Source organism: Protopterus annectens, chromosome 8.part0, assembly GCF_019279795.1.
Source record: "Protopterus annectens isolate FY-2018-M chromosome 8.part0, PAN1.0, whole genome shotgun sequence".
Taxonomy (NCBI): domain Eukaryota; kingdom Metazoa; phylum Chordata; order Ceratodontiformes; family Protopteridae; genus Protopterus; species Protopterus annectens.
The window spans coordinates 713111732-713137597 of record NC_056741.1 but is presented as its reverse complement, the minus strand read 5'-3'; the positions used below and the strand labels follow the sequence as shown (position 1 = coordinate 713137597).

At 43.8% G+C, this 25866-nt stretch overlaps 1 protein-coding gene across 3 annotated transcripts in view; it reads left to right on the top strand.

Annotated features, from left to right (window-relative positions):
* DAP3 (death associated protein 3) overlaps positions 1-25866 on the top strand; it is a 1113059-nt gene that overhangs the window by 1032617 nt on the left and 54576 nt on the right. For all 3 annotated transcript variants that reach the window (XM_044080167.1, XM_044080166.1, XM_044080165.1), the window contains exon 12: positions 3428-3545. In XM_044080167.1, the coding sequence (XP_043936102.1) occupies positions 3428-3545 (118 nt within the window). The remainder of the gene's footprint in view (positions 1-3427; positions 3546-25866) is intronic.

Sequence of the window (25866 nt, the reverse complement as noted above, 5' to 3'; positions counted from 1 at the left end):
GCCAAATGCAGAAGCTATTTTGCTCTACTACCCCCTCCCGGGGCTGCCCCCAGGGACGCACTGGTACACGATTGGCCCCCGGGTCTCCTATATGCCTTTCCTCCTGTTCCACTCATACCCATATTCTTGCAGAAAGCCAAACGCCTGGAAAGGACTGTAATTGTGATAGCCCCATTCTGGCCTCGACAAATCTGGTTCCCCTTTCTTCTAACCCACCAGGTGGAGGAGCCGTGGATTCTGGACTCAGTGCCAGACCCAATGACACACTCGTCGGGAGTTCCTCACCCATCTCTCAGGTCCCTCAAGCTGACAGCTTGGCTGCTCCGCTTCCCATCTTAGCCAGGTCGGATCTCTTGTCCCCAGCAGTTCAACATATAATTTTCTCTTCCCATAAAGCTTCCACTAGGAAACTGTACAGGAGCAAATGGAAACGATTTGCGTATTGGGCCTCACAACACGGTATAGACCCGTTAGTGGCCCCAATACACAAGATATTAGAATTTCTTTCTACTATTTTTCACGACGGAGCTTCGAATTCTACAATCAGAGTACAACTTGCTGCCATATCTAACTTCCATGTTGGTGAAGGGGAAAAATCTCTCATGTCCCACCGACTTTGCAAAGCCTTTATGAAAGGCACCTTTCTCCTCCGCCCACCTTTTCGGGATCCGGTTGTGCCATGGAATCTGAACTTAATGCTGTCCCGGCTCATGTTGTCCCCATTCGAGCCAGCGTCAACGACTCCACTCAAGTACTTGTCGTGGAAAACTCTCTTTCTTGTGGCGATCACTTCGGCTCGTAGGATTTCAGAATTACAAGCATTGTCTGTTCGGCCCCCTTACATGAGTTTTCATCCGGATAGAGTGACATTACGTACTAACCCATCCTTTCTTCCAAAAGTGTGCTCAGTCCTAAATATTAATCAGTCTATTGAACTGCCCACTTTCTTCAAAAACCATTCTAACAAATTGGAATATATGCTGCACAAGTTAGACGTTCACAGACAGCTCAGGTTTTATTTGGACCGAACTAAGGTAGACAGAAAATCGGACCAACTGTTTGTGTCATATGCTGATCAGAGGAAAGGGATGGCGGTGACAAAAGGCACTTTATCCAAGTGGCTTTCAGAATGCATAAATTTCGTCTATTCAGAATCCAGACAGCTCCGTTTAAGCCTAAGGCTCATTCTACGAGGACGGTTTCTACTTCCTTGGCCCATGCTGCTCGTTTGCCATTAGACACCATGTGTGCGGCGGCAACTTGGGCAAAACCGCACACATTTATTACTCATTGCAAAGTTGATAGAAACTCCAGGGACAGGGCGTCATTTGGTTCCACTGTTCTCAGGATCGTTCTTCCTTGAGCCACCTGGGGTAAAGGAGCTAGGGAAGCTGCCAGTGTGTAAGAACAAACAGCGAGATCGAACAATTTCACATAAAGAAGTTATGTTCTTACCATAACGTTCCATGTGAATTGTTCATCTCGCCTTTGTTCTTACATTCCCTCCCTCCATCCCCTCTCCGCATTCTGGAAGGAACGGGTAGGACTAGATGCTGGTTCATCTCTCTCTAGGTTACAAAATTGTCTGTTCCCTTAGTGGACGACAAGTTAGGTTCATATCTGTGTTATGAGTGAGGATAGCGTTTCACTTGCTGTGTATGCTTCAGTGCGTTTGAGCGCAATGGTTGTGGGTACTCTTCGGGTGTTTGCAAACTAGATCTGGGGGATTGTACCAGAGGATCATGGGATAGAACTGTGCCTCGAGCTTTCTCTGAGATGCAGAGCTTGTGATGTGGCTGACTCGGAGCCGAGTATCGGCTCCGAACCTGTGTGCAAGAACAAAGGCGAGATGAACAATTCACATGGAACGTTATGGTAAGAACGTAACTTCTTTTTAAAGCTTCTATTTTTCGGTCTTTTGTTATTGATTTGTTATATTCTTTCATTGTTTCATTTATTTACTCTTACTCTTTTAAATTACTGGAAGCCATCTCCTTTACTAAAGCTGAAACATGAACTGTTCTTTGCTCAACAGCAGGATTTTTCCCAGCCAAAAATGTTCTTTTCTCTTTTTCTGGTTGATTTTATCTCTGGTTCTTTATTTTTTTTTTCTCTGCTGGCATTCAGACAGTGTAATTACTAGCCATTTGCCATATTTTACCCAAATTTCCACTGGCCCTTTTTCACAGTTTCAGTTTTTACACTGGGAGAGCTTGTTTCAACCTTTTGCTCAGTTTGTGGCCATTTTGGAAGGCCATAACTTGGGTCTTCATCATTTTTCTTTAGTGATCTAGTCTGGTCATCACTGCTAGAGCCCTCTTGCAAAGTACATGGTTTTGCAGTTATTCTGTTGTTACCATTGTTTGCTGAATACTGCCCCCCCAGTTCTTGACTGCCCAAAGAAGGCTGGGTGTTATCACCAAACAGACTGATAATTTGCTTCTCTAGTAATAGCTAATGTATGTATGCTTAGTGAATTATTCCCCTTCCCCTTTAGGCTGTTAAAAGTGGAGTTCTTTGAGCAGTTCTCATAATGTAAGGGAAGTAAATGTAAAGAAGTATTTCCCATTTAGTTGCTTGCTAATGTTTTCTTGTTGAAATGACTTCTGGCCAAGACAAAGAAGGGAAGAAACAGTACTAACCAGTGCCATTGGTGCTGCAAGGTTAATCCCTTACACAGCAATAATAAAACTTTTGCCTTGGAGGGGTGTTATGTTATGTTATCAGAATGGGTGTAATAATAGATTTGGACAGAAGTGGCTAGCCAGGGAGCAAAGGATCAAGCATCCAGAATGCAGTTTCCACTCTTCCTTTTAGAGGGTGGGGGTGGGTGGACTAGGTGTGAGTTATGTGACTGGATATTAGTTTTGAGCAAAGGTAGTGACTACTGTGGGACTTGTTTTTCCAGTGTATATAGGAGTACATGATTGCTTTTTTGAAAGCAGAAGGCTGTCATTCCATTCAGTACAAAATAAAAATGGATGGGAGGAGTAATGACCATACCAATATTTTCCGTCCATCTCCCGTTGTGGGGACCTAGATGCCTCAGGTAGGCACTGTTTGCACTCATTTACAAAGGATGTTGAAAAGTGAATGCACATACACTTTCTTACTCTTATGGGGCAGGGGGTCAGTGGATGCTTATGTGTCACTGACAGGGATGTTTGAAAAGCAACGGTGGTCAGGTGAAGACCTAGGTTTTAACTGTTGTTTAAGAAGTTCCACCATGAAAAGGGGAACAAAATGACAGGTGCGTTTCCTTTTGATGTTTTAAGTATGTAATGATATGATGTATTGTTTAAAATCACCTTGAAAATGTGCTGTTCCAGTAATTTGCATTTTTAATTTCTTCTATTTTATTGTGTTTTTATTCATTAATACTTTGAAGTACATCCTTGTTAACTTTGCCTGTGTGTGTTCATATTAGGAGGGCTTTGATGCCATGGATCCATTTGTTCCCATCCTAGTTGCAAACTATACTGAAAAAGAATTTGAAAGCTGCTATCAGTACTATCTTGACCGGAACTGGATTCAGCTCGAGAAAGGTAAGGAAGGATTAAATCTGGTGGTGCTACTGTACTAAGAATCAGCATGAAGTTATTTTGCACATTTGATAATTATATCAGAAAATGTTCACAGGAGTATTCTGTTACTGCTGAAGTGTTGGACTCATTTACTTGGAGTACATTTTTGTAGCCAGCTTTCTGGCACAGAGTTAGTGTATCTGAGTATGGAAGCTAGCAGTAAAACATGAGGTTTGCTAAAACCTTAGTTTTTCATGGCTTAGAATGGCTTTGTAGGTCACAGTGTTTAGACCTTGTTTTAAAATGCCCTAGAAAAGTTTCATAGACATGACTTCATTTTTGGAAGCTTTCTATCATTGTTAAGAGTTGTCAGCCTGGAGAAATGGAGCAAGTATCATATTTGGTATTTGAAGTTTTACAGATTTGTAGTCCCATAGCCTCACTTCCATAGTTAGCAATCTGTATCAGCTGAATGGAGAAATAAGTAATAAGAAATTATTTAAGCAGTAGGAATTTGAGTGTTTAACAATGGAACTTGGATCTGAGTTCAGTATTGTGTTAAAATTGTTTTACATGCAGTAATTAACAAGACTATCGTGTGCAACTGATAGTGTGTTTACATTTTTGTGCAAGTGGACTGCATTGTATTTTTTTTCCCTGCATTGGTCTCTCCTTTGACTATCAGTCCAACCACTCAGTTGTTTTCATTTCTGCTGGTCTGAGGCTGCATGGCTCCTTTCTTCCCCTCGGGATTTTGGGGGAGGGGATGAGCTCACCTAAACTGGTGTCACCATCTACATGGGGAAATTGAGATTTTTCCTTTGAGCCATATAATTCCTTTCATATGCTTTAAGTGTTCAAGGGGTTGGGGTGTAGTGGGCTGATGTGATATATGTCCATGCTTCTGTGAGTGCATAGTCATATGCCCCCCCCCCCCCGACAATAGCACCTCCATGTGATCCCTAGTCTTCATCGGGATTCTGAGTTTGCCCAGACATTTGTCTCCTGTCCCCCCACACACACACACACACACCTCAAGGGAAAACCAGCATAGCTGCATAATTCCTCTTCTTTGTGCCTGCTCCAACAGGTGCCTGAGCTGCTGATTGAACTTTAATCACATGGGTCGTAGCTATGATTTTATCATTGTATGCCAATGGAGCTGGCTGATGAGCAAAAGTTATATACTCACCATAATTATAAGTTAGTGTTGTCTTTCATTGTCCTTCAGTGTATGAGTACCTGATCTGGCTTCGGCGACTTCTATGCTTCAGATCTGGTACACAGGCTTCTCCCCTTCCCTGTAATATCTCTGTAGAGAGTAAGCTACCTCAGATTGAGTTTACCCACCAGCAATAGAAATTTAAAAATTATGAAGGTGTTGGCAGGCAAAAAAAATATCTGACATCAACACTGCCAGCTTGTGAAAGGAGAATGAAAGAGAAAAAAAAGACCTCCAAGAGCCAAGGCAAGATTAGCTAGAGTCATCTTGGAATGAAAACATGATAAAAAAAATCTGTGCATACAAAAAATGAGGGGGGAAGATGGTGGGGATGGTAGTTGCAGAAGAACAGACAACACAGATCTATCATTCCACTGAGTGCATAACTTTCATATCTGATCTTGTTTTATCCATCCATTCTTTAACATATGGGACAGAGTCCCCAGCTACCTCCTTTCTTAGGCAGTCTTGTGGAAGGATATTCCAAAGCACAGCTGAACCAAGGATACTCTACATCTGGACTGCATATCCAGGTTATGGTGTGAGATGAAGGTGTGTACCTTGGACCAGGTAGCTGTAGCGTGTATGTCATCAACTGGTACACTAGAAAAGAAAGCTGAAAATAAAGCCACATATCTGGTGGAATGAGACTTTAGGATCAAAGAAAGTGATGGTCCTCTTTTTTTTTTTTTTTTTTTTTTGATAATCAAATGAAATGCATTGCAATGACCATTGCGAGATGGTGACTTAGGCTGCTGCTTTTTCCAATTTAACAGTAGAGAAAGACACAAATAACTGATCAGATTTCCTGAAAGATTTTGTCCGATGTCAATTAAAATGCAACTAATGATGAAAATCTAGCAAATGCAAAGTATATTCACCCCTGTTCAAAAAATTTGGGAAAAACACCAAGATGTATGGACTGATTAATGGATGAGTCAGAAGCCACATTAGGAAGAAGAGAGGGGTTGGCTTTCAGGAACACTGTCTTTGTGAAAAATTAAGAAAGGAGGTTTTGAGGACAGGGTGTATATCTCAGAAATTCTCCTGGAAAAAGTGATAGCCACCAGAAATAGTATTCCTTGATAAAAACTTCTAATTTAACCCTAGCAGCATGTTCAAATGGGAGCCCTCCCAAGTTTATATTTTTCTCAGTTTCAGGATTCAGACCATTTCCATGTTGGCCTCTTTTCCTCCTCCCAAGGTTTAGTTTCTGACAACCTTCTTCCAAGTCTTTTCTTTCTTTATCCCCTCTCACAGCCAAGGAATTTCTCAGGATTCTGAGGTTTGTGGCCTTCACCATTCCCATGCTTCCTCTTGCTAGGGTCCATTTGAGAAAGCATCAGTGTGGCTTCAACATTGCCACCCCTGGAGTTCCTGATGTCCTTCATGGGTGCATCTGCAGTCATAACAAATGGGTTGTCCTGTCGTCAGGCAGCCCTTCGGTCGGCTGGATTCCAAAGTCCTGGTCCGGCTTCGGCTGATGTCGCACTTCACCCGACGTCATCTCTGCTGGTCTTTGGGTATAAAGGCATCAGCCGACGCCATTTTCCTCAGTCTTTCTTGCCGCGTGGCGCCCGAAGCAGAAGCTGTTCGCAAGTGCCGGTCGGTCAGATCCAGAGATTACTACTACCGAATACTACTTCGAAGACTTCTAAAAGCTAAGTACCCCGTTGGGGACTCTTTCTTGCCTCAGCCGATGTCAGAAAAAGTCAATAACTGTTTAACTTGTGGGAAACAAATACCTCATAAAGATTTCCACTCTTACTGTTTGCCTTGCTTAGGCCCAGTCCACAACGTAGCAGCCTGTTCGGCCTGTGCTTCTTTCAACCGACGAACGCTTAGGCGTCGGTCGGAGTTTGCTGAACAGTTTTTCGGCTCAGATTTTGCGTACATTATGCCGTCGGATCCTCCGACTTCCCAAATTGTTAAAAAACGCAAAGAAAAAGACCGACACTCGCGGTTTCGGCCGAAGCCACGGTTAAGCAAGCCGCGAGTGTCTCGGTTTCGGCCGAAACCGAGAAAACTGGTCAACCTTCAGCCGAATCCATTATTACTACTGAGGCTCCTGCTACCTTACCTGAATCAGCCTCAGAAATTTTGCCTACAACTGTGGCTCCTACTGATCTATCAGACACCATCCCTTTGGATATCTCTACCCCAGCACGTGGTGCTGCTAGGCCTCCTGCAGCCATGTCTATTAAGGCCTTTGCCAGGGCTAAAGCAGCCAAATCAGCTAAATCAGTGCCTGTTAAACCACCCTCACTCAGGCCCACTTCTAGTTCACAAATGCTTACTCTGGCAGAAGATTTAATATCCTTAATTAGGGGATCCCAATCTCACCCAGACAGGGCCTCTCAGCCCCCAGAAAAGAGACCTAGAGCAGAGCCCCACGAGCCTGTGTCCTCTGATGATTCTGAGGATGACTCAGACATTACAGACCAGCCAGAGGCTCCTTTTTCCAATTATGAAGATTCAGATGCTGAAGAATCCATTCCAGCTGCCTCTCCACCAGAGGAATTCTCCTTTGGGGAAACCTTACATGCCATGAGAGAACAATTCCAATGGCAGGGACAAGATTTCTCAGATTCTAGAAAAAGGCTTAGGACTTTTCTGCACTTACCACAACATAGGCCCTTAGCTATACCTCCTGTCCTATCTGTTGTGGACGATGCATTTAATGTCTGCACTGCACCTGATTCTTTACCTCCAGCCCCTGCCAAACCAGATAGATTTTACAGGGTGCCAGACACTCATCACCACCTATACAAGGCCCCACTTGCAGACCCCGAAACTATATCCCAGGGGCCTAAGGCAGTAGCCTCGACCACAGCAAAAAACCCTATTCCCTCTGAAAGGGAATCCAGGTCCTTAGAGAGATGGGGGAAAAAAGTCTACACCTCAGCTACACTCTCAGCTAGAGCTTTAAACTGTCAGTTTCACATGATCCAATACCAAGAGTTTATGCTTGATCAGTTAATTAAAAAGCTGTCCTCTGATGAATCTTTGGATAAGAAATATGTATTAGAAATGGTGAATAACATCCAACAGGTTAGTAACCATTCTTTAAAATGTGGCTATGATGCACTGGAGGCTTCATTTAGATCAGCCATGACTGGCACAGTGATAAGAAGACATGCATGGTTGAAAGAACAGGTCTTGCCGGATCATGTTAAAGCTAAGCTGTTGGATGCTCCTATGGATAAGGCCAGTCTATTTGGGGAACCTGCCCAGCAGGTAATGAAGAAAATGGAAGAGAAGGCAAAATCTGTACAAACAGTTAAAGATTTCCTACAGGTTCAGCCCCCAAGGTTTAGCAGGAACTGGCCTGCCAAAAATTTGTCCTTTCCTGACTCCACAAGATCACAAAGGGGCAGGAACAGACGCTCTAGGGGCAGAAATCAATCCAGAGGAGGTGCCTACAGAGGACGACAGTGGCAAGGCAATAACCGAGGCACAGACACAACCACTGCCACTGCAACAGGACAATCACAGTGACTTGACTCTGACTCCGCCTACCAGGGAGCAAATAGCAGCACCATTAGGCGGAAAGTTAGCCTTATTCTCGAAAAATTGGCACTATATTACAAAAGACAAGTGGATTTTGCAAACCATAGACCAAGGCTACGGTTCCACTTCCACACTTTACCAGTAAAAGAGGAATGCCAAACCTGCCCCCAAATCAAAAAATAGAAGCCCTGCACCAGATAGCGGAATTAATAAAGATGAGAGCTGTGGAAAGGGTACCAATAACAGAACAGGGCAAAGGATTCTACTCCAGACTCTTCCTAGTACCAAGAAAAGAGAAAACTGGGGACCTATTCTCGACCTGTCCATCTTAAACACATACATCATTGTCCCAAAATTCAAAATGCTGACCCTACAGCAACTTCTTCCCATGCTGGGCAAGGAGTGTTGGCTGGTAACTCTAGATCTCAAGGAGGCATACCTGCACGTCCCCATTCGACCAAATTGCAGAAGATACCTCAGATTTCTTGCAGGATCAGAGCATTATCAATTCTCAGCATTGCCCTTTGGCTTATCTACTGCCCAGAGTATTCACAAAATGCCTGGCATCAGTAATCGCTCACTGCAGAGTACAGGGAATCCAAATTTATCCATACCTGGACGACTGCCTGTTACAAGCGGACAACAAAAGCAAGCTGACAACAGATTTACAAAGGGTCATTTACTTGCTACAAGGCCTGGGATACACAGTCAATTTACAAAAGTCAAGGCTGATACCATCCCAGACAAGAACTTTCTTGGGCGCGGAATTGGACACAGTAAAACAGATGGCATTCCTAACTGCAGAAAAACAAAAAGAGCTCCCTCTTTACTTCTTGGCATTAACAAAGCAGAACAAGCTAACAGCAAGAAAAGTTCTGCAGGCCTTGGGCTTCATGGCATCATGCATAATCTTGGTCCCACATGCCAGACTGCATATGAGAAAGTTACAGTGGTACCTAAAGAATTTATGGTCTCAACACAGGCACAGCTTAGAAACAGAAATACCACTAATCCCATGCTTAAAACAGGAGTTCCTATGGTGGGCTCGGGCATGCCAGTCAAACCCAGGCTTACCCTTCCACAACTTTTGAGCAAACCAAACCATCACAACAGATGCCTCAGACCTAGGATGGGGGGCACACATGCTGGACAAATGCGCATAAGGACTGTGGACTCAGGACCAGCTGCACCTGCACATAAACCAAAAAGAAATGCTGGCAGTAAAACTGGCAATCCTAAAATTCAGACCATTCCTCAAAGAAGGCCATTTGATGATAAGGACAGACAACACCACAGTCATGTGGTACATCAACAAACAGGGAGGCACTCATTCTTACCCCCTATGCAGAATGACTTTGGACCTTTGGAATCTGGCTCTCACCTACAACATCCAGTTACAGGCAATGTTTGTACCGGGAAAAGAGAACACCCTAGCAGACATTTTAAGCAGAACCACCTCAGATGCTCACGAATGGATGCTACACCCGGACATCTTCAAGGCCATCACAAAGAAATGGGGAATGCCACAAATAGATCTATTCGCTTCCCCACAAAATCACCAGCTCAAAAAATTCTGCACAAGGACATTCCACCCATTTGCATGGAAGGTGGACTCTCTATCCTTCAGCTGGAAAGGCCTGACAGCATATGCATTTCCACCTCTTCCTTTGATGCACAAGGTACTACTGAAAATCAAAGAGGAATGGCCAAGGATAATTCTGATAGCTCCAAACTGGCCAAGACAACACTGGTACCCATTGCTGAGGAGCATGTCTCGGGAGAAAATGTGGTCAATACCCCTGATGCCTCTGATGTTAACTCAGAACAACTACAACATCATACATCCAAACCTAAAAACCTTGCAACTGACTGCCTGGAACATCACATAGCAGTAACTAACCCAGTCCTTTCACAAAGGGTTAAAGACATTATCCTTGAAGCCCGCAGACCTTCAACAAGAAGGAACTATGCAGGGAAATGGAAAAGGTACGTCATTTGAAGTACTGAAAGAGGAAAAGATGTGTCGAACATAGATATTGCTAACATTCTGGAGTACTTGGCAGAGCTTCTACATACAGGCCTGTCCTATTCCTCCATCAAGATACACGCATCAGCTATTTCAGCAGAATACAGCTTTGATCCTCCTGTCTTTTCACATCCTCTACTCAGGCAGTTCCTCAGAGGGATCAAGAATGTAAAACCTCCTAGGAAACCACCATTACCAGCATGGGACTTGAATTTTGTACTAGAAAAGTTGACACTCCCTCCGTTTGAACCAGCAGCAACAGCAGATCTACAACACCTGTCATGGAAAACTGCTTTCCTACTGGCTATTACGTCAGCAAGAAGGGTTTCGGAACTACAGGCCTTAATGGCAGTGCAACCCTTCCTAATCTTCCATCAGGATAGGGTGTCCATGAGAACTAATCCTACATTTATGCCTAAGGTGGTATCCAGAGTGTCTTTAAACCAGGCAATCCACCTACCTACCTTCTTTCCCAATCCACAAAACAGAGGTGAAAGAATAATGCATACCTTGGATGTACATAGACAGTTACGCTACTACCTGGACAGAACCAAAGGTAACAGAAAAACTGACCAGCTATTTGTAGCCTATGCAACAGGAAGGGAAGGAAAAGCAATTTCCAAACAGACAATCTCCAAATGGATAGGAAATTGCATAAGATTCTGTTACTCCTACCATGGAAAACCAATTCCACAGAACATAAGACCTCATTCTACAAGGGCTACAGCCACTACCACAGCTTTCTTAAGAGGAGTGGCAACCAAGGACATTATTGAGGCGGCTACTTGGACCTCCGTGCATACATTTGCCAAGCATTATAATTTACCTCTATATTCTAGATCCCGAGCAGGGTTTGCCACTGCTGTACTGCAAGGGATCCTGACTACACCATAACTATTATTCCTCCTCCCCTAGTTTGGCTATGGTATTCTACCCATTTGTTATGACTGCAGATGCATCCATGAAGGACATAGTACAGTTTTGTACCTACCATAAATGTAGATGTCCGAACTGGATAGCATCTGCAGTCAGGATTACCCTCCCTCCTTCCCCTCTGCGGTACTCCTAGGGTATTTACCCTCCTAATAGCTAGCTAGGGGGGGAGTCTCTTATGGTGTATTTGTTTGTATATATGTACATACATGTTTATTTTTTGTGTTTGCCTTCTACTATTTTGGAAACATTGGCATTTATCCAAAATTTAGCTTTCCAAGAGGGCAATTGGCATCTGGGGCAAGAAACACTGAGGAAAAAGGCGTTGGCTGATGCCTTTATACCCGAAGACCAGCAGAGATGACGTCGGGTGAAGTGTGACATCAGCCGAAGCCGGACCAGGACTTTGGAATCCGGCCGACCGAAGGGCTGCCTGACGACAGGACAACCCATTTGTTATGACTGCAGATGCTATCCAGTTCGGACATCTACATTTATGGTAGGTACAAAACTGTACTTTCCTTTGCTTCCTTGTCTCACACTCGGGCACTATTGGTGGATTCAGCAAATTTCATTCAATCCAGGACTACCCTTTCATGCTGCAGTTCCTTCCCAAGAATTGTTCATGGATGCACAGACCTGGGGTGGGAATCTTCTTATGGCTTTCTGAAAGTTCAGGGTCTCTGGCTTCTTCATCAGAGGTCAGACCATATCAGTGTAAAACAGATCAGGGGGCTCTGCTTCTGCATCCACAGGTCTTTTATTCCCCTTTTCTCACCAGTCCCCTGAAAATGTTCACGGACAGTGTTACCATGATGTGGTATATTAACAACCAGAGAGGTACAAAGTCTTATCTTTTTTGCAGGCTAGCTCTTCAGGTATGCTTATCAGGTGACTCTTCAGACAGTTTACATTCCTTCAGAGCACAAGCTAGTGGCACATTCTTTGAGTAGGTCCAGAATGCAGACTCATGAATGGATGTTTCACAGAGATGTGTTTCTGGACATTATCCATTAGTGGGGAGTTCCTCGGGTAAATCTTTTCACCTCCCCTATGAACAGACAACTTCCTCTATTCTGTTTGAAAGTACCAAGTCCTCTGACTTGGAAATTGGATACCCTGTACTTTCCTTGTAAGGGAATGTTTCTGTATGCCTTTACTACCCTTCTTGTGCTGCCAAAAGTACTGCACAAAATCAAGCAGGACTCTCCCAATGTCTTTTTGGTGACTTCCTTTTGGATCAGAGCACTGGTTCCCCCATTTAATTTAGCCAGGGGCAATCACCACAAGTTACCTCACTGGATGAATCTTCTCGCACAAGACAAGGGGCTCTCTTATCCAACCTCACTTGTCTACTCTTCATATGACACTATTGGTAATAGGATTTTGATCCCTTTTAGACACCTGTTTTCTGAGGATGCACTTTGGGTTCTGCAGGAGGCCAGGAAACCCACTACCAGAAAATCATAAAAGAATGTCTAAATGGAAAATCTTTTCTCTTTGGTGCTTCTCTCACCACTAGGATACCTCTTCAGTAGGGGTTCCTCTGGTTCTCTCTCATTTATGTGATCTGCTCCACCCTGGCTTGGCTTATTCTTCAGTTAAAGCTCACCTGTCAGCCCTTGACTTTGGCCTCTTGGGTGTCCTTCGTATCGGGCCCCCAGTAAAGCCTACTCTTCCTCCTTGGGACTTCAGTTTTGTTCTTGAAAACTAATTCCTTTTGAGCTTGCTAGTTCAACTTCCTCACAACTTTACTTGGAAGACTGTTCTACTATTGGCTCTTCAGCCAAGAGTGTGTCTGTGCTTCATACTCATGTCCATTTCTCTTTTTTTAATTTTTCACTTAGTGTGTCTCTTACTACTAATCCTTTTATGCACAAGGTGGTTAATGAGTTGTCCCTTAATCAGTCTATTCAACTTCTTTTTCTCCTCAGTCTGCCAGTGAGAAAGTTCTCCACACCATTGACCTGCATAGATAGCTCAGATATTGTTTGAATAAAGCAAAGGTTATTCACAAATATGAACAACTTTTGTTTCTTTTCATCCCGGGATTTTTAGGTTTATCTGTTTCCAAGCAAACCATCTCCTCCTGGACTTCTTAGGTCATTTCCTTTTATATTTTTCATGGCAAATGTCTTTCTTCATCTGTAAGGGTGCATTCTACTATGGTGGCTGCCTCTTCTGGTGATTTTTTTCAAGAGTTCAGACATTTCCATCCCTGAAGCTGCTGCTTGGTCCTCCATTTATAGTTTTACTAAGCATTACAAATTGATGTTTCCAGGGCCAGGGCAGATTTTGCCAGGGCTATTCTGCGCGGGTTTGTATAGGGCCGTTCTGTGCCTTCCTCCTCCCAGTCATCATCTTAGCTCTTGTACTCTCAGTTATGTAAGGAATATTGCATCAGTGATATGGAAGGATGTAGTGCAGTTGTGTAAAATCTTACCATAACAGTAGATGTCCTCCTCTTTACTGTTGCAGTATTTGGTTCCTCTTTCCTTCCCCACTCTGTTATGGTTCTCGCCCCTGTCTTTTGTTACCCTCCTGGCCGAGGGGCTTTTGATTCCTTTCCTTTCTGAACTTTTTTTCTTATGGATGTACATGTTCTACTTTGTCCTTAGGGGTATTTTGTTCCTCCTGGGGCAATTCAGTTCTGAGTATTTGTGTCCATATCTTAACCTTTATGCCCCATATGGGGAATGTGGGTAATGTATGGCTCCTACAAAATCTAAGGTCTTGCTGTACTGGCTGGATGTAGGGCTATCCTTGTCAGGAGATCCCTTCAGTAAAGAATACTGCAGTAGTGAAGAGTAGGACATCTGTTGCTATGGTAAGATTTTACACAACTGTACTTTCCCAATCCATAAGGGTTTCTTTTTTTTCTTGTGGTAGGCTGAAAGAGCCCCTTTAGAATGAGCTTATTTCATCTTCATTAATTGCACACTGACCAAAGACCTTGCAGATAGAGTAGGAGATGTCCAGGTGTAAAGGACATAAACAGTAGAAACACTTATGTGCATTCAAATTTGGTAGCATGTGAGAACAAGCTATGGTTTTTTTTTTAAATCCTCAGGACGAGAGAAAAAGAAAAGTAAACTATTCCAAAAAAGGGTAACCCTTATGGATAATAACCATAAAGAAGCAACATTTTTTAACTAACCCCCAGAATAGAGAGAATGGATCAAAAGGGTAGGGAATGAGGACTTACAAGATGGCCGCACATTGAGTAACCGCTTAATTCTAGCTCTCACAGTGTGAAAACAGAAATTTAGCAGAGAAGGCCAGTAGACTTGTGTTTATGAATAAATTTAAGTAACTGGCTAGCAAGTGTACTGCCTGGATGCCAGAAAAAAAGAAATACAGAGGACCTGGAAAATTTCAGCTACAAAAAGTGAGGAAGAAACACTGACTGGGGAAAGATGTTCATCGTGCATACAGCTGCAGTCATTACAGATGGGTTATCCTGCCGTCAGGCGGGTCCTCGGTCGGCCGAATTCCAAAGTCTAGGTCCGACGTTGGTTGTCGTCGCTTCTTCCTTGACGTCAGTGCGGCAGGGGTATAAAAGAGGCAGCCGATGCCATCTTCTTCAGTCTTTCTTGCCCCGCAGTGCCTGAAGCAGAAGCAGTTCGCAAGTGCCGGTCGGCCAGCTCCTGAGATTTACGAATATGTTTCAGCCGAAGTCTTCTTGAAAGCTAAGTACCCTGTTGGGGAAATTTTTCTTGCCTCAGACCGATGTCAGACAAAGTTAATAATTGCATTTCATGTGGGAAGCAAATACCACATAAGGATTTCCACTCTTTCTGTATACCTTGCTTAGGCCCAGACCACGATGTCTCGGCCTGCCGTTTTTGTGCTAGATTCAACAAGCGCACTATTAAGCGCCGGGTAGAGTTCACCCTTCACTATTTTGGTAAAAAATTTAATTATATTGTGTCATCGGATACTCTGACTCCAGTTTTGAGTAAAAGACGCAAAGATAAGGACCGACATATGAGGTCCGCACCGACTACTGACACCACGCTAAGGCCGACTACCGGTTCTCCGGTTCTCAGCGAGGCGCCTACGAAGCCCCCGAGTACCGATGACACAACATTACCGGTGTCTCCAGTGCTTGAGGTCGCAGGCTCCTCTGTCCCCATTCCTACTACAGATACCGATGCCACTCTTGGCGGGGAATCTCAGAGTTTAGACAGGCCTGCCATTTCTCAGGGTGTCTTCAGGCCTTCCTCCTCCTCTATTAAAGCTTTCACTAAATCTAAAACGGCCATGAAAACCAAAAAACAGGGACCTCAGACCCCCTCTCAAGGCCCCATGCCTAAAAAAACAGATGCTCAAAATGGCTGAGGATTTGATTACTCTTATCAGGGGTTCTTAACCCCCCTCTGACAAAAGGCCCAGATTAGAGGAAGACTACCCTTCCTCAGATCAAGCCTCTATTACCTCTGAACATTCTGAGGAACAGGATTATGCCTATTCTCCTTTCGAAGACTCTGATGCAGAGGAGTCTATTCCCTTGGTCTCCCCCCCTGAGGACTACTCTTTTGGGGAAACCCTACATACATTGAGGGAACACTTTCACTGGGAAGGCCAAGATTACTCAGATTCCAAGAAAAGGCTCAGGGATTTTCTTTTGCTCCCCCAGCATAGGCCCCCTGGCTATCCCTCCTGTTTTAGATATATTGGATGATGTGTACACAGAAGCCAGCCTTAATCCAGATTCTTTGCCTCCAGCTCCTGTTAAACCAGACAGGTATTACCGGGTTCCTGATTCACACCAGTTCCTATACAAAAGCCATACTGCTGACCCAGAAACTACTTCACAGGGTCCCAAGGGAATTAAGGCCTCTACTGCTAAAAACCCATTACCTTCAGAGAGAGATTCCAGAGCTTTAGAATGGTGGGGGGAAAATGTGTTCACCTCGGCCACTTTAACCACGAGGGCATTAAACTGTCAGTTCCATATGTTAAAGTATCAACAGTTTTTGTTATCTCAGTTGAAAAGCAAAATGACACAACCAGAACAACCAGATTTAAAAGAGTTGCAGGATTTGTTGCATGGTGCAGAGAAAGTGGGTAAACATACCTTGCAGTGTGGTTTTGATGCTTTAGAGGCCTCATGTAGAGCTGCTGTTACGGGGTCTGTTATACGTAGACATGCTTGGCTCAAAGAGCAAGCCTTACCAGATCATGTCAAAGCTAAATTATTAGATGCACCTCTTCAAAAAGATGTATTGTTTGGTGTTAAAGCTGAGGAGGCACTAAAGAAAATGGAGGAAAAAGCGAAATCAATGCAAACAGTGAAAGATTTCCTGCAGGTACAACCTCCACGTTTCAGCAGAAACTGGCCTTCAAAAAACTGGTCCTTTCCAGCCACGGACAGACCTCAAAGGGGCAGATACAGACGCCCAAGGGGTAGAGGGCAACCTCAAGGATCTTTCAGAGCCAGACAGTGGCAAGCACCAACCCCAAGAGGTGGAGAAGATAGATCACAGTCATTTAGCAAACAGACACAATGACTTCCCCCTTTATCTGCCAAGCAAAGCTTTAATGGCAGCACCTTTGGGCGGAAAACTGGCATTATTCTCAAAAAATTGGCATATTGTTACAAAAGACAAATGGATTCTGGACATTATAGACAGAGGCTACAGGTTCCACTTTCACACCCTTCCAAAAATGAGAGGCATGCCAAACCTGCCACAAAATCAAAGGGCAGAGGCACAAAAACAAATTTCAGCTCTCATGGACATGAAAGCGATTCAAGAGGTACCTGCAAAAGAACAAGGTCAAGGCTTTTATTCCAGACTATTCCTGGTACCAAGGAAAGACAAAGATTGGAGACCTATCTTAGACCTATCCATCCTAAACACATATTTACAGGTACCAAAATTCAAGATGTTCACATTACAGCAGCTTCTTCCCATGCTGGGCAAGGAGTCATGGCTGGTAACATTGGACCTCAAGGAGGCATATCTGCATGTCCCTATCAGACAAGTTTGCAGAAGATACCTCAGATTTCTTGCAGGTTCAACCCATTATCAATTCTCTGCATTGCCCTTTGGCTTATCTACTGCGCCCAGAGTGTTTACGAAATGCCTGGCATCAGTAATTGCCTTCTGCAGACTACAAGGAATACAAATCTACCTATATCTGAACGACTGCCTGATCCAAGCAGACAGCAAGGTCATACTTCTGAAACACCTGGCGTTTGTAATAAAACTGTTGAACTTTCTGGGATACACAGTCAACAAAAAGAAATCAAAACTAATTCCCTCTCAACAAATAATTTTCCTGGGTGCCAGCTTGAATACAACCACCCAGATGGCCTACCTCACGCCAGACAAACAAGGGCAACTGTCTCAATACTTCAGCAAAATGGCAACCTTCACCAGGCTGACTGCAAGGAAAGTCCTGCAGGCTCTGGGATTCATGGCATCTTGCATCCTACTAATCCCATGTGCAAAGCTGCATATGAGGAAACTTCAATGGTACCTAAAAAACTTATGGTATCAACACAGCCACAGCTTGGAAACAGTTATACCACTCATTCCATGCCTTCAAAAGGAATTTCTGTGGTGGGCTCAAGCATGCCAAAGAAACATAGGTCTCCCTTTCTGTGTACCTCAAGCAACTCAAATCATCACAACAGATGCCTCAGACTACGCCTGGGGGGGCACACATAACAGATCAGTGCATTCAGGGAAAATGGTCCCAAAAAGGGAAGCACCTACACATCAACCAAAAGGAAATGCTAGCCGTGCAAAATGCTATTATGGCCTTCAAAGACCTACTGCATCCAGGCCAGCTATTGATAAGGACAGACAACACCACAGTGATGTGGTACATAAACAAACAGGGGGGAGCTCATTCATACCCCCTGTGCAGGCAAGCCATGACCCTATGGAACACAGCACTGGAATTGCAAATTCAACTACAGGCACAATTCCTGCCAGGGAAGGAAAACACGCTGGCAGACAGCCTAAGCAGAAATATGACAGATCCACACGAATGGAAGTTACATCCTCAAGTTTTCACAAAGATAACTCGGGCATGGGGACAGACAGACATAGATCTCTTTGCTACCCACAGAAATTACCAGTTGAAAAAATTTTGTTCAAGGACCTATCATCCACAGGCCTGGAAAGTGGACGCACTTTCTTTCAATTGGACAACGTTGACAGTCTATGCCTTTCCGCCTCTTCCTCTGCTGCCCAAAGTTCTATTAAAAGCCAGAGCAGAGAGGCCGAAAATGATTCTCATTGCTCCAGACTGGCCACGACAACACTGGTATCCACTCCTGAAGAGCCTGACACATTCCCCACCATGGATCCTACCTCTAGTCCCTCTTCTGTTGTCCCAGCACAACTACAAGACTCCTCACAGCCGGCTCAAAACCCTAAATCTAGCTGCATGGAGAATTCCTTGATTTTCCAACAGGCCCTCCTCTCCAAGGAGGTGCAGGATGTCATCTTGGAGGCCAGAAGACCTTCTACTAGAAAAATCTACTCCGCCAAATAGAAACGATTTTGTGCCTGGAATCAAGAAAAGGGCCAGAATCCTTGGGTAATAAATTTACCTCAAATTTTACAGTACCTAGCTGAGATGTTAAACAGTGGACTTTCCTTCTCCTCCATCAAAATCCACGCTTCAGCCATTTCTGCACAATACAACACAGATCCTCCTTTATTCTCTCATCCTCTCTTAAGACTGTTCCTCAGAGGAGCAAAGAATATAAAACCCCCAAGGAAACCACCAGTCCCTGCTTGGGACCTCAACTTCGTATTGGAAAAGCTGACCCTTCCTCCCTTCGAGCCAGCTGCTTCAACAGAACTACAATACTTGTCATGGAAAACAGCCTTCCTTCCGGCTATCACCTCAGCACGCAGGGTTTCGGAGCTACAGGCCCTCATGGCTGTGCAACCTTTCATCATTTTCCATCAGGACAGAGTTTCCTTGCGAACCAACCCTACCTTTATGCCAAAGGTAGTATCCAGTGTAGCTTTGAATCAGACTATCCACTTACCTACCTTTTATCCTAATCCACAAAACAAAGGGGAAAAGACTACTACATTCCTTGGACATTCACAGACAACTTTGTTATTATTTGGACAGGACAAAGCCATTCAGGAAATCCGAGCAGCTCTTTGTGTCCTATGCTACAGGTGCTCAAGGAAAGGCTATTTCCAAACAGACAATCTCAAAATGGATAGCCCACTGCATATGCTTTTGTTACTCATTTCATGGAAAAACTGTGCCTACAAGCATCAGATACCACTCCACCATAGCCACAGCTACCTCTGCAGCTTTCCTCAGGGGGGTTCCTACCAAGGACATTTTGGAAGCAGCCACTTGGAGTTCAGTGCACACTTTCTCCAAACACCATCACCTTCCACTATACTCTAAGTCTAGAGCGGTATTTGCCACAGCAGTCTTGCAGGGCATCCTTGCTCCTCCTAGTTCCACTTAGTGCTTGCCACCCCTCCTTAGCTTTGGGATTCTTCCCATCTGTAATGACTGCAGCTGTATGCACGATTTACATAGTACAGTTTTGTACCTACCATAAATGTAGATGTTCGAGTGCTCATACAGCTGCAGTCCAGGTTACCCCCCCCTCCGTCCCCTCTTAGGACAGGCCTTATGACAAACACCTCATACAACCTATTTGGGGTATTCTTTTATGGTGTATTTGCTTGCAACTACTGTTTTTTGATTATTCTATATTGCATGATTACATAAATTTATGTTTTGCCTTCCTTCTGGGGGCACCTGACATCTGGGGCAAGAAAAACTGAAGAAGATGGCGTTGGCTGCCTCTTTTATACCCCTGCCACACTGACATCAGGGAAGAAGCGACGACAACCGACGCCGGACCTAGACTTTGGAATTCGGCCAACCGAGGACCCGCCTGACAGCAGGATAACCCATCTGTAATGACTGCAGCTGTATGAGCACTCGAACATCTACATTTATGGTAGGTACGCAGCTGTTCAGTAAAAAGCAGTGCAATCTCCATACATGAATTCCAGTAACCCACAGGAAGATAGAAGACAATTGTACACAGACTTTGTTAAAATACACAAAACACTGATCGAGTATATCAACACAAAAAGTTGGAAAAAAAATGGAAGAGGCTTTAACATATTTTCTGAAAGTACAGTGAGTTGGCGGACTTTAAGGATTCCCTGCAGGATGCACTCTCGGAGATGCTGGGTGGGCAGATTGGTGTGACGAGGGGAAATAATTTTTCTGAGCTGTGATACAGAATCGGAATTGCGTAGACATGGTAAGGTCTCGCTGTCTCTAATTATGGTGGCTGCCAAAAAAGCAATTACTAGAAAATTGAAGTCAAAATCTAAGTCAGCTATTTTAGAAGTAGTGAATATAGTAACAGAAGTAAAACAGCTGGAATTGACATCTTTAGAAAAAGGTAGGAGCAAACTACATAGGAACAGAATGGAATTGTGAGAACAATACACACAGGGGAGGAATGATGTTTAAAAGAAGTCAGGACTTAAATGAGTTATGTGATGTTTGACTAAAAACGATTGGGTAGATTGTAAGTGATGTAAAATGCTTGCAACTAGGATTGTGTCGGTGTGGTTTGTTTTCATTTATATAAATGTATGATTCCTTATGTTGTAAGTGATGGTTTAATAAATATGTGCCTTGTTTAAAAAAAAGGGAAGGAATTGAATAATTTATGTAATGTTGCTTAGGTTATATGATATATATATATATATATATATATATATATATATATATATATATATATATATATATAGCAATATATGTGAAGCATAATGTTTTGTTAATTTAACTTGTTAGTACAGTTTGATTACTTTTATATAAATGTAAATGTGCCTATATCACAAGTTATAATTCAGTAAATGTGTTTAAAAAAACGGTAGTGAACAATAGGGAGGTCCTAAACAAAAGGCCAGCAGTGGTAGAGTTTTTAATAGAATCTAGAACAGAAGCTGCTGTTAAAAAAGGAATAATTAGTAGAGCATATAAAATATTGAATGATGACTATAGGTATCAATCAGAGGAGATGGAAATAAGCAATTTTAAAAGAAACAATGGGCGGATATATGCATGTCTCCCAAATATGCAACAAAATCTAGAAAGTTTAGGATTTTTACTTGGAAATGTTTACATAGATATTTTTATACCCCAAGTAGACTCCATAAAGTTCTTCCTTAGGTAGACAGCAAATGTTGGAGATGTTTTGAGGAAGAAAGAGGTAATTGGGAGTATATTTCTGGGAGTGTAATGACTTGGCAGACTTTAAAGATTTCCTGCAGACTACTCTATCTGGGGAAATGATACAGAATCAGAATTGCCTAGATATGGCAAGGCCTTGTTGAATCTAATTTAGTGGCTGCCAAAATGCAATTACTATGAAATGGAAATCAAAGTTTAAAGCAACTTTAGAATAAGTATTGAATATAGTAACAGAGATAAAACAACTGGAACTGGGATCTTTAGAAACGTGTAGGTGCAAATTACACAGGAAAAAATGGGAATTGTGTGAACAAAACTTACAAGGGAGGAATGAGGTTTAAAAAGGCAGGATTTGAATAGGTTCATAGGTTCATAGGTTTATACTAGGCTATCTGCCCTAAGGCATTTATAAGCCTAGCCCAAATTTTTGTGGCTTGCGCCACCCCTTATATGAAAAAATACTGTGCCCATTAGTTTGTTGTGCCTCTGTCCAGCAGTGACACAGAGATGATTCCCGGGGTAAACCTACGATCTCCCATCCACAGGTCTAGATTTCTCTTGAACAGAGTCAGCGAGGTGCTCTGCCTCACATGGACCGGGATTTTATTCCACAGCATAGGGAGTCTCTGAGTGATAAATCTATCCCTCCAGCATGTCCTATTTATATCCGTGCTAAGGTTTAAGTCGCTTGCTGTAGTGGTTTTTGTGGATTTGGATTTTTTGAGGTGGAGCATGTCCATTAATTCCGGGTTGGACATGGCCTTGTATGTCAGGCACATGTCACCTCTGAGCAGACGGTATGCGACTGAATAGAGCTGGAGTTTCTTCAATCTGGCAGCATATGACAGATTTTGGAGTCCCTTTATCCTTTTGGTGAGGAACTTTTGGGGTCTCTCCAATTGCTGCAGATGTCGGGTGAGATGCATCCCGAATGGGGCATTGTACTCGATCATTGGTCTGATAAGTGAAGAGTACAGGAGAACAATGACCTCACTAGATCTGCATGTGAATCCCTTCATGATCAGGTGGGCAATGTAGAAGGTCTTTCTAACCACTTTAGCAACGTGAGTGTCAAAAGAAAGGCCACTGTCAACCTGGGTCCCCAGGTCCCTGATAACCTCTTCTATGCTTAGTGGATTGCCACCTATATGGTAGCTTGGGGTTACCTTGTTTTTCCCGAAGGGTATGACTATACATTTTTTGGCGTTTAACTTCAGGCCATGGCTCTGGCACCAGCTATCTGTTTCCGTGAGTCCCTTCTGAAGGATATCCGTGTCCGATGCACTTTCCACTATGGCGCCCAGTTTGCAGTCGTCTGCAAACTTTGTCGGCCAAAGTCCTCCCATGTTGGCCTGTACTTCTGAGAAGTAGATGCCAAACAATAGGGGGCCAAGGACCGAGCCCTGTGGGACACCACTTGTGACCGGCTTGGAGTCTGACACAGCGCCAGCAACTCTAACCCTGTGGGTTCTGTCCTTAAGACAGTTTGCAACCCATCTTGTGACATATGGGTTTACATTTAAGCTGGTAAGTTTTTCTACAATACCCGAGTGGGGTATTGTGTCGAAAGCCTTTGCAAGGTCAAGGTAGGCTGTATGGACTGCCTTTCCCTCATCAATGGCCTTGGTGACTGTTTCGAAGAAGTCGACCAAGTTTAAAAGGCATGATCTTCCCTTGACAAAGCCAAACTGGGTCGGGTCCAATGTCTGCAAGTCCCCTACATCTTTGTTTATGAGCTCCATTATGATCCTCTCCATAGCCTTGCAGACTAGACTTGTTAAGCTTATGGGGCGGTAATTACCAGGGTCCGTAGAGGCGCCGCCTTTGTGGAGTGGGACTACAGTTGCCGTATGCCACTCCTTGGGCACGTATCCTGTGGTAAGGCTGAGATTAAACAGCTGCCTTATGTGCGGGTTTAATTCCTCATTTAGCTCGTGTAGCACACAGCCGGGGACACCATCCGGTCCCATTGATGCTGTGTTTTTAGCTTTAGAGAGAGCAGCTTTCACCTGCGCATTTGAGATGTCCGGGAGGCTACACTCGGGTGGGATAGTTATCTCTCCTTTAGGGGGGGAGAGGGGGGTGAAGTTTGCACTGAACCTGTCTGCCAGTATGTTGGCAATGTCTGTGGGTTCAGTGATTTTTGTATAATTTTGGACTAATTCGGAGCATATCTGGGAGTTTCCACCCAGGTTCCTAACATAGCTGAAAAAGGCCTTATGATTGTCCTTTGAATCCATGGCAATTTTTCTCTCAAAATTGGCCTTAGTTGATTTTATGAGTGCTCGTATTTTTTTTACTAATAATGATCAGGGGTGACTTCCCTTTTATGGATTTTGTTCTATCATGTAATAGCTTTCTCCTCTTATTGTAAAGTTTGTTAATGGCTGGGGTCCACCAGACTGGACGTTTGCCCTTTGTGGAAAGAGTCTTGGTTTTATTTGGGATTGCCTGATCCATGCAGTCCTGGAGGTGTTCATAGAAGGCATTTGTAAGGGCTTCCGCAGCTTGGGTTGTGGTTTCCACTGTCTCAGGGGCCTTGAAGGATACCACACCAGTCTTGAGTAGTGTGAAGTTTGCTTTAGGGAAGTTCTTCACTATGGTCTTTTTTGTTTGGGGTGGGGCGGGATGTGGATTTCCAGTGAGATTAGTTTATGATCAGATCTCACCAATGAGGGATATACTTCCGGTGTGGAGCATTTTGTCCCCATGTTTGTGACAATGAGATCTAGTATATTTTCTCCTCTCGTGGGAACAGTGACTAGCTGTTCCATGACATTTGAATTTATGAACTCCAGGAACCGTTGGGCTAGAAAGTTAGGGCTTGAGTAATGTTCCCAGTCTATATTCGGGTAGTTGAAGTCACCCAATATGATGGTGTTTGGAGATACATTTATACCCTCCAGTGTCTTCAGGAAGGCTGTGTGGGGTTCCTGAGTTTGAGAGGGTGGCCTGTAGCATGCTACAATTTGTAGAGCAGTTTTGCCTATGGTTAGTTGCACCTGGATGGTTTCCGAAGCTTCGCGTGTTGCCACCAACCTGGAGGCGTGGGAATCCTTTATGAATATGGATACACCCTCCTTTTGTGGTGTGGTCCGGGTTTTGGGCGGAACGCATGATATGAGGTAAAACCTAATAGTGCCGGGTGCTCTCAGGAGCCTTGAACCAGGTTTCAGTTACAGCACAGACATCTATGTTCTCCATACTGAGAAGGGCCTCGAGTGCGTGCATTTTGAGATTTAGACTTCTGGCATTGAGCAGCATTACCCTCAGTTTCTTCCCATTTTTGTTTTCTAGGGTGGTAGGTTTAGAATTTGAGCCTTGCCTAAAAAGGCACTATGGGGTGGCAAGAGCCTTAGCCAATATCTGGAATCCCAGGGTGACAGGTGCAAGCCGTCCCTTGAAGCAGCGTGGCTTGTCAAGCATGTCATCCCAGGCAGACAGACACTGGATCCCCTTTGAATGACACCAGACATTAAGCCAATTGTTAAAGCTGATCATCTTGTCTCTATATTGAGGCATCATTCTTGGTGAAGGAAGGATACTGCTCAGGGTTAGGGTCATACCTGTCTGGGCTACATAATCAGAGAGCTCCTCTATGTCTCTTTTCATGTAGTCCAGGGAGGTACGTCTCAGGTCGTTCACACCAGCATGGACAATGACTGTGTCATATTTGTACTTGCCGTGGAGTGACCCGAGTGCTTGTGTTATGTGGCGGATTCTAGCGCCCGATAGGCAGCTTACTGTGACCCTCTCCTTGTTCAGCCTGGTGAGTGGGACGTCAGTGTGTCTGACTATGAAGTCACCTATGACAAGTATGTTTGGTGTTGTATTTGGCCTTAAGGGCTGTGACTGCTTTGCACACTGCTTTTGTGGTTTATGTGTTGCTTGTGGGGTGTCTTGAGGTAGCAGTTGTTTGGGTGTCTGCTTTGGAGGCCTCTGCTGTTTAGGTAAATTTTTACTCAGAGCCTCCGAGTATGTCTTTGTGTGTTTATGTGTTTTATTCAGTGGAGTGGTAGCATTATGTGAGGCTGGTTTTGTGGTGTGTGTAGTTGCCTTCTCCTCCTGTCTGGTCTTGCCAGTCCTGAGTTGAGAGAGCTCAGCCTCCAGTTTGGCTAAATAGCTGCATCTCTCACAAGTATTTGTGTTATGTGGGAGGAGGAGGGGGTTGTCTGTGTACATGAGGCAGTTATAACATTGCCTCAAGATTATCACAAACAAAAGAAACAGGAACCACGAACCACTGCAGTAGAAAATCTTTTATTTTAAAACCATCCAACAATATGAACACATAAAACTGTTGAGCGCTTTCATCTAGTACATCTAGATTTCATCAGAACATTGGGTTAATGCATCCTAGCTATTAAGTACTTAATTTTAATTGCCTCAAGATTCCCAGATTCACCAGCTGGACCGGAGAGGAGATTGACAAC